General features: G+C 39.4%; 1 protein-coding gene across 4 annotated transcripts in view; it reads right to left on the bottom strand.

Annotated features, from left to right (window-relative positions):
* Window positions 1-5,667: 5,667 nt before the first annotated feature.
* PANX2 (pannexin 2) overlaps window positions 5,668-10,005 on the bottom strand; it is an 83,811-nt gene continuing 79,473 nt past the window's right edge. For 3 of the 4 annotated variants that reach the window (XM_073619742.1, XM_073619744.1, XM_073619743.1), the window contains one exon: window positions 5,669-7,067. In XM_073619742.1, coding sequence (XP_073475843.1) covers window positions 6,718-7,067 — 350 coding nt within the window. In that variant the 3' untranslated portion in view covers window positions 5,669-6,717. Of the gene's footprint in view, window positions 7,068-10,005 lie in introns of all 4 variants that reach the window. The other variant, XM_073619741.1, reaches the window with a different exon arrangement.

Here is a 10,005-nt window from a genome sequence, read left to right as displayed (position 1 = left end):
TCTGCCTTATGCCCAGAAGCCTGTCTGGGGCCTACTAATCCTGAGGTGGTTCTTAGGCTGTCCTGCCTAAGTGGAAGAAGCCGAGCCAAGCTGAGGAGATCCAGGGCAGGACCCTTGCTGGAGAGAGCCAGGATGAAGGCTGGTCTCCCAGAAGGGCCTGGTAACTCGTTTGGAGGACGCACCTATATCTAACTACCCTTACAGTACCGCGGGGTCAGCTTAAAGGTTCTGGTACTGTCAAGCTGTTCTACAATTTAATCAAGTTAACACGCTCCTGGCTGCCAAGTTTGTGAGAGAGACTTACCCAGGCATCTACTGGCTGCTAAGTTTTTGAGAGAGACTTATCCAGGTATTCAAGATCTTCTAAAGAGAAAACTGTTTTGTCCTCTGGATTCAAGGAGTCTGTAAGTGATCTGCTAAAAAGGGTATCTGAAACCTCCCCTCAACCTCTTTCCTACAACCTTTCTCAAGTTCTAATTAAAGCATTGAAAAATACCTAAAGTGAATGGCCCTTATATTCTGTTCAAACTTCCCATTATAGCCATGGACTCAGCCCTAGGGTGAATGTAAGCTCGCTCCCTGTATCTGGAGGTACCTCTTTGCTCCCAGTAGACCCAGGGGGGCGCTACACAGCATAGAAATTTTCTTGCATTTTTTTGTGTAGTTTCACATTTAGTTGACTGTACTAAAATATGTGAGCAGGGACAAAATTTTACAAAGGATCCCTGTACCATGTCACAGCACAGAAGGTATCAACTTACCTTAAAAATATAATAATATGAATATTAATGGAGCAATAAAAAGTCACTCAACCACACAAAGCATGTAAAAATAGGTTTATTGATAGCTGGTGGAATGCATTTGATTCAGCATTACAGTGTCACTGAACATTAAGTTGTTGAGCATCTCATAAACACTCTAGTAATAATAATAATAATAGGTATATTAATAATGTGAAATTCGCTAGATTTATTACTCTGAAACACTTGAGAAATTCATCTGGAATGGTATTTTATATTGCTAAAGCAACATAACACATTTTTCATAGCACTAAACTAAGGGTATCTCAGTACATTAATTATATAGCTAATAAGTTGTCATATCAAAAACAGTAGCACCTACTAGCAAACAATTGTCAGTAAACACCAGGAAGGTTCTATCCAAACTGACAGGGTTGGTGATTAATAAATAACCATTGTAACAGCACAATTTGCATTTGAGTATTTATTGCTTTGATGTAATACTGTCCTAGATACTGTGGTTTTTAGTGTTAGAACAACAGTAACAAAGAAAAGATGGTTAATGTTTTCAACTTTTGGAAAGAAACTTTTTTTTCTTCTTTTTCTAAATGAAAATCATTGTCATTATAAAATTTAATACAAAAATAAACTCTATATTTGTTCTTCTATTCTGATAAACATGTGCTTTAATACCGCTCCATGTAAAACTGAAAAGTGTAAGAATGTCTTGTTCCTGCAAAAAACACAGGGATGATTCCTAAAGAGTGATCCAAAGAAAAGTCATAAGAAAGTAAAAGTAAGAGGTTGCTATGTGCTAAATCCCTATTTTCCCTTTGTTCCTATTTTCATAAACTTGCTCCAGCAAATATAGCGCAGCATTTCTTGGCATAATGTATCAATGCAATTAAGGTCAACTTAACACACAAGAATAAAGATGTTGTCTTGTTATGGGAAAAAATATATACAATCTGCTAAAAATATATATTTTAGCAAAAATATAATTGTTTCCTACACAATTTTGTAAGTAGCTATTAAATGTATTGTTTTCTTGGTAAGGGGTGCAGTTAAGGCTCTGAAATAATGGAATTATGCAATTGCAATTTAATCAGAAATTGGAGCAGATGACCAAAAGAACAAAAATAATATTACACAAAACTATTAAGTCTGTTTTGCCACGAAATCCCCCAACAAGGAGCACTATCTTGTATTGTACACAATACTACTCTCTGTTTGTGTTCCTTACTGTAATCATAGGTCAGCATAAAAGTTTAAAACATTTATTTTACAATTTACATCTCCCACTAATGCTGCCATTTGATTTTTTAAAAATCTAACTATTTGGTGTTAGTACTGTTAACTACTGTTTTAAGAGTTATCAGTTATCAGTGGAATGCAAATATCTAGCAGACTGACATGAATTGAAATGTGGAATATCATGACACTGTTACCAGCATCCAATTTCTTTAATATTTTCATGCTATGATGGAGCGATGTGCACTCTGCAGTACCTCTTCTCCTGGCTCTCATAGACTTGGCTGAGAGCAGCGGGAGCCCCTGGGTCCTGCTGCTGTCAGTCAAAATCCATGAGCAGAGAGCAGGGGATGGGGGCAATCCGGGCTGTGTGTCAGAATAGTAAACAGCCTGGCCCAGGAGTGAGCCTGCACGAATGCCCCCATGTAAAGCGCTTCCTATGGGGGCATTCAGTGAGGGGGATGAGCCAGGAACACCGGCGGTAGACCCGAAAAGAGGAGAATCAAGGCTGCTCTGTGCAAAACCATTGCACAGAGCAAGTAAGTATGACATATTTTTTATTTTAATTTTTTTAAAAATGTAACCTTTTAATATCAATTTAAGCTCAGCGTTTAGAGGCAGGAAAAAAAGCCCTTCTGGTTTGCATTTTTGAGAGGAGTTTTCTGGCAGAAAAAAAAATGCTGAACATTTCTAAATGCTTCTAAATGCTCCTAAACGCCTGCACAAAAACACTCTATGTGTTTTTTTCCTGCCAAAAGAGCTGACATTTTTTTAAGCCCAGTGTGCACAGACCCTTAATGTAGATACACATAGATGTAAAAAATCCATAGTGATAATTTTGGTGTCTAATGCCCTGTACACACAATAGGATTTTCCGACAACAAAATCCATGTTTTTTTTCCAACGGATGTTGGCTCAAACTTGTCTTGCATACACACAGTCACACAAAGTTGGTCGGAAATTCCGATTGTCAAGAACGCGGTAACGTACAACACGTATGATGAGCCGAGAAAAATGAAGTTCAATAGCCAGTGCTGCTCTTCTGCTTGATTCCGAGCATGCGTGGCACTTTGTGCGTCGGAATTATGTACACACAATCGGAATTTACAACAACGGATTTTGTTGTTGGAAAATTTGAGAACCAGATCTCAAATTATGTGCGACGGAAATTCTGATAGAAAATGTCCGATGGAGCCTACACACGGTCGGAGTTTCCGACAAAAAGCTCCCATCGAACATTTTCCATCAGAAAATCCAACCGTGTGTACGAGGCATCGGAGTTTCTCCAGAAAAAAACCCCAAAAACATTCAGACTCTCTTGGGGTGTGCTCTTATACCCATAAAGGTCTACTGATATCCATGGTCTTCCTTTTGGCTCATTCATACTATAATTCAAAAGGCATCTTTGCCATGAGTTTTGACATGCACCCTACAAAGATTGATTTGACTTGTTTCCAATGTGGCGCAGAGCTGGGACTGAGTCCTTAAAAAAAACAATACATTTTGTTTATCCATAAATTTAGCGTGTGTTGCAAAATATGTGTCATGAAAGTTACCTTGAACTGAAGATTCCAAGTACCATTTATTATCCCCACAATGGTAGTTTGGTAAAATACTTTTAGTTTTATAGACTTTTCATAACAGCCAAAAATATATAACTGGTATATATATAAAGTAATATTTCGAAACTTTAGACATTGTTCCAGCATCACACAATGGTCCAGACCAACCTTTCTCAAACTTTTTACCACTAAGAAGCCCTTAGGATGGGTTCACACTATTGAAAATTAGATGCGGTTTTTCCGCATCCAATTTGCATGTCAGGAGCCTGTGACCAATGGAGCCGGTTCACACAGCTCCGGGATGGCTGCGGAGCGAATTGCACAGAAGTCCTGTGCGTCTTCTGGTCCGTTTCAGGTCTGAATTCAGCCAACAATTCGGACCGAAATCGGACCTGAAATGGTGAACAGGGACACACCGGACCCCTGCTGTGAGCTGCTCCATACAGAGATGTGAACCCAGCCTTACAGTAATTTTCAGGTCTCAGGGAACCACTGTTGAACATATTATATTTAAAGCTCACTGTGTATTAGTGTGCTCAAAAAGCTGTAGCTGTAGTGTATGTGACTAATGTAGATCACGTGTTAACAATTTCTTTCCCTATACTACATAATTATTTCCTGCAATAACCCTGAAATAAATTATAATGCCAGTCATAAAAGAAACTCAGACTGTGAAAATTATAGTGTCCCATTGGCAGTCAGTGTAGAACTGCCCCTTTTCACTGGTGGTCAGTGCAGAATTCCTGCTTACCACATTGGTTACCCCTTACATTGACAGTTAATAAAGGAATGCTCTCTTACATTTGGTGTCAGTGAAAATGTGCTTACGTTGATGGTATATGGAAAAGATGCACTTGATGGTTGTAAGTGTGGTTTTCCTGTATTTTGGTGGTCACTAAAGAAATGTCCCTTTCCTTTGGTGGTAAGCGGAAAATGACCCCCTTACATTGATGGTCATTGTAGTTCTCCCTTACTTTGGAGATCAGTAGTAGAGGTGCCCTCTACAATCAGAGAGAAGAGTTTCCTGTTTTACCCCTGAGGGGTAAAAAAAAAATGTGTCAGTGGTTACTTCCCTGAGAGACAAAAGCAGAGGTTTCACTGGTCCCAAATATGTATTTGGCTCTGCTGAGTGACACTGGGGTCAAATTTTTGAAAGCACCGGGAGATCAATCTGCCACTGATCAAGGAACCCTTACTAATCTCTGGAGGAATCCTAGTTAGGAAAGGCTGATCTAGACAGTTTTGGAACAGTGTTTAGCAAAATAATAAATACCAAAACAATAGTAATGTAATTATGATTTGCTGAAGGCTACTCAAATTGGCTATCTTAAAAAATCACATTGTATTCATTTTGTTTCCCACTCTTTTCCTAAATAAGACATGGGGCAAATACACTATATTTTAAAAGTGAAGTTCCACCCAAAAATGGAAGTTCCGCTTTAAGTGATGGTGACCCCCTGACATGCCACATTTGGCATGTCAGTTTTTTTGGGGGGGTGGATACCCTCTTTTTTGAGGCACCAAGCTCCCACTTCCTCCCGGGGCTCAGTGGCGCAGGAAAGAAGTTCACCTCTCCCCCCTCCCTCCCTGCAATCTTCTGGGATACATCACAGGTCACAGAAGATTGCCTGGCGTTTCGTCAGAATAGGAGACCTGTCAGAATTTGTAATGGAAGTGGCGTTCTGTCGCTGCCATCTTGATACACCCGGCACTCCTCCACAATAAGGATACAGTGAGAAGGAAGCAATCGGACATATTGTTACACCTACCGTGAGTTTTGCATTTCACACTTATTTTTAACAGTAAACAGAGCTTATATAGTGAAATACAGGATTTAGAAGTCTGTGTCACTGTTTAGATGTTGAATTATAAAAGCAGCGGCAAGCCTACTGATCTCACAGGTTTGTTAATCTGACAGAACGCCGCTGCTTTTAAAATTCAACATGTAAACAGTCCGTCGGATTTCTAAATCCTGTATTTCACCTTATAAGCTCTGTTTACTGTTAAAAATAACTGAAATGCAAAACTCCGGTGGGTGTAACAAGATGTCCACTTGCCCCTTCTCAGTGTGTCCTTACTGTGGAGGAGTGCGGGGTGTAGCAAGATGCCGGTGATGGAACGTCACTTCCCTTACATATTCTGACGGGTCGCCAAATCTGATGAAACACAGACCATTCACAGCGCGCAGCGCGGCTCGCTCATGCTCAGTGCGTGCCCGGCTGTGAAGCCACAGCCGAGCGCCCACAGTTACAATGCTGGCGCCGCAGAGAGGAGGTGGGGAGGAGCGGGGCTTCGTTCTCCCGCATTGCTGGACTGTGGGACAGGTGAGTGTCTGATCATTAAAAATCAGCAGCTACACTTTTTGTAGCTGATGACTTTTAAATGGGTGGAACTCCACTTTAATGGGAGAAAGGGTTCATCGTATCTCAGAAAAGCTTGTCTCTGTCTGTGCACTCAGGATACAGAATTCTCTGTCAAGGAATGTGACAATACTATACTGGTTATTAGTTAAAGCAATCCTACTACTGGTTCTGAATGGCTACAATGTAACCTAAGAAGATCAACCTCTCTATTATTTTACTATTTCATTATGCATTCATTTTTATACAAAAATAAAGTGAAAAATATATTCTACTACTAAAAACTATATGTTCCCTTTATATTGATATTATCAATGTTATTCTTATTTTTAATACTCACATATTATTTAATTGTACTTACCTTTAATTAAGGTAAGAATTTGGCCCATCAAACTAGCTCAAATGTTTATTCATTTCAAGAGCCAACCAAAATAAAAATTTAATCTCTTGGACCCTGTAATAAGATAAATACCCATATATTTTTCAGTGTTTTCAGTTCTATGACAGTTGTCTGAGTATTGCCATAAAATTAATCACTTAAGACTGTCAAAGATGGATATCCTGCCAGGTAGGACTATAGTGTTACATAGTATTGTGTATGCCTACTGCCCAAGTGTCATGCTGCTTTGTCTAATAGATTTACAGTAATTGTGCTTCACACTGCAGACAACATGGAAAAATCATTAAGTTCCCCCTGATAGTTGTGACAAAGCTGTGTATGGAAGCTGCTGCTTGCATATTTGGAATACATTTTTCCATGCTCATGCAGTGATTTTGCATGGTGGTCTTATGCAGCTCTCAAGCCTAGTAGTCCACAGAATTTATTATTGCCCTGGGCTCTTCAAAAGGGGCCAACATGACTTGCTTTGGTGGTATAACTGAAATGATGTCTGCTGGATCAGGGGAGGAAATAGCGATTATACGTTCATCCCTGTCTTCATATAGAGTGTTAATATGGAGTAAAGGATGAGTGGGGTTGCGGTTGAAGATAGTCATGGGCTCAGGCTTGACCTGACTGAGGGTAACACTTGATGCAGAGACTGCAGCGCTCACCATGTGACTTCCGCATGTGAGAAATGTTGCAGCGACATTTTCACAGCTTTCAGATAATGGCTGATTTTCTTTCTCAATTCTTTTTGCAGATTTTGAAGTATCTGTTATGAAAGAAGAAAAAACTTAGAATCTACTAAATATATAAAACATAGAGCAAAAATATATACAATGCAGAGCAATAAAGAGCAATTCCAAGGCATGCAAACTTGCAGAGAGGTTAACTGAATCCATATTGAATAATCTGATTTCTGCATAATCTCCTGGAAAATAAGCACATCCTGACCCACAAAAGGTTAAAAGGTAGTGGAAAAGATAAAGTGAACTCCCTGAAATGTGTGCTGCGCAACCAACTTTCTTTTGGGTTTATTTACTAAAGGCAGACGATGGATGATGGAAGTCAGCAGAACTGCACCTCATTTACTAAACTCTGGGAATAACATTAAAAGTGAGCAGCATGAGCTGAGAGCTAGGTCTACATCAGTTCTGGATTACCAATTTGGCAGAGTAGGCACCGGCTTATGTGCCCCATGCCGTTTAAGCGGTCCTGCGACAACCAATCACAATGCTATTGATTTGATCTTGAAAGAAAATTACAACTTTCCTAAATTGTTTACAGCAGATAGAAAAAACTTAATCAACACTCCTTTACAGGAAAACATTCCTTTAAAGTCTCCGTAGAGAAAATACTGTAATGATGTAATGTACCCAGTAACAATTTAACCACTTCAGCCCCAGGAAGATTTGGCTGCTCAATGACCAGAGCACTTTTTGCGATACGGCACTACATGATTTTAACTGACAATTGCGCTGTTGTGCGATGCTGCACCCAAACAAATTTGATGTCCTTTTTTTTTTGTGGTCATCTCTGCGGTTTTTATTTTTTGTGCTATAAACAAAAAAAGAGCGACAATTTTGAAAAAAACACGATATTTTGTACTTTTTGCTATAATAAATATCCCCAATTTTTTTTAAAAAAAGCAATTTTTTTTCTCAGTTTAGGCCGATATGTATTCTTCTACATATTTTTGGTAATAAAAATCACAATAAGCATATATTGATTGGTTTGCGCAAAAGTTATAGCGTCTACAAAGTACGGGATAGATTTATGGCATTTTTATTATTATTTTTTTTTAATAGTAATGGCGGCGATCTGCGATTTTTATCTTGACTGCGACATTATGGCAGACACATCAGACACTTTTGACACATTTTTGGGACAATTGACAATTATACAGCGATCAGTGCTTTAAAAATGCACTCATTACTGTATAAATGTCACTGGCAGGTAAGGGGGTGATCAAGGGATTAACTGTGTTCCCTGACTGTGTGTTCTAACTGTAGGGGGAGGGGACTGACTATAGGAGATGACAGATCATGGTTCCTAGCTATTATCAACTCACGATCTGTATCTCCTCTCAGAACAGAACAGGGATTTGTGTGTTTACACACACGTCTCGCCTCTCGTGCCCGAGATCGTTCATGGCCGGCAGTCATCACGACCGCCGGTCACGAGCATCGGCACCCCCCGAGTGCAGCAGGTGCATGCGCGCGTCTCCGGTGGCACGCACACGCCTGCTATCCCGTTTAAAGGAGCCGACGTATAGCTATGATGGCTCGGGGATCATGCCGACCTGCCTCCGTATAATGACGGCGGCTGGTCGGCAAGTGGTTAAAGTACATAAACCATAGACATTATGTTCACATTACATTTTGTTTCTTAAAAGCTCATCTTCTTTCAGCCTTCAGTTTGTAAAAAAGTTTGTTGCAACCTGCGCATGTGTAATGTACATTAGTGATGGTCATCTCAATCTCACGACTGACATGCACACTAGTTCAATGTCATCCCATTAGAGTGCGTGCATGCAAAACCTCCAGAAACCTGCAAGGGGGCTCCAAGGTTTTCCATGAAAAACCAAACTACTCTACAGATAGGCTTTCCTACCTCTATGCATCTCAAGGTTTAGTTTTCAGTTATATGCTGAAGTGTACTTTTTCTGGCTTATAAGGCTATTTGATTGCATAAGAGTAGGTCTAAAGGCTGGTACACACTGGCCAAATATCAAGCGGTATAAAAAAAACAGGCCAACATTCAGCCAGTGTGTACAGCAGCCTGTCTGGCTTCTGTCAAACAAGCATGCTGGAAAACTAGCAGCCAATCGACATCTGATCAGCGCTGGCAGCCAATGGCTGCCAGTGCTGACAGGTGTGTTCTGGCGGGGAGATCACTGTACTAACTTTGCATCAAGCATTACAGCAAGCTCCTCTGTTTTTTGTTTTGCTTAGCTCACTGGGTTGAAGGAAAAAAAAACTGCCCATGTGTTTCAGGCATTACTCACCACTTTCCTCATATCTGTTTTCTGCACAAACAGTGGATATATACAGGACACTTTGTCATTTATTCCTAAATATTCTTATCATTTGCAACATCCTTTCCACCTTGTACACACCCATTTTCTATTTTTCACATATCGTATGGGCCGTCAACACCATACTGCTAATACTTTTCTTAGCCAATGCTATTTTATGTTTAATTGTATCTGACTTGCTGTTTGCAAATTAGAAGGAATCTTAATAAATATTTCACATTAAGAATGTTGAATCAGCATATAGACATTTCACTTTCTGGTGTAAAAGTCAAGACCTTATTCTGTAAAGGAAACTGTGCTATTATATATGGCAGAAATACAAAACCATATCCAGTTCTACAATAAATACAATACATTTTGAAACATAAGTTTCGCCATGTTTAACATGTGCTAAGCTATCACTTGAAGCAGGTATAAACACACAGCTTTCTGTAATGCTAAGCTTTATCTCTTTTGATCTCAGTTTTTTCTATAGAGACTATTTAATCACACACATGTAAAAAATATAATATATATATATATATATATATATATATATATGTACGACTTTAAGAAAAGCTTTTATTTTTTCAATGAATCTTGTGTGTTTGTCTTGATTGTTATGGGATACTGTGACGCATGCAAGAAAACTACAGGGAGGTAGGCATTGCAGAGGCTAACCTTTGTTTTTAAA

Source organism: Aquarana catesbeiana, linkage group LG03 (assembly GCF_042186555.1).
Source record: "Aquarana catesbeiana isolate 2022-GZ linkage group LG03, ASM4218655v1, whole genome shotgun sequence".
NCBI lineage: Eukaryota > Metazoa > Chordata > Amphibia > Anura > Ranidae > Aquarana > Aquarana catesbeiana.
This window is presented reverse-complemented; position numbering and strand designations above follow the sequence as displayed.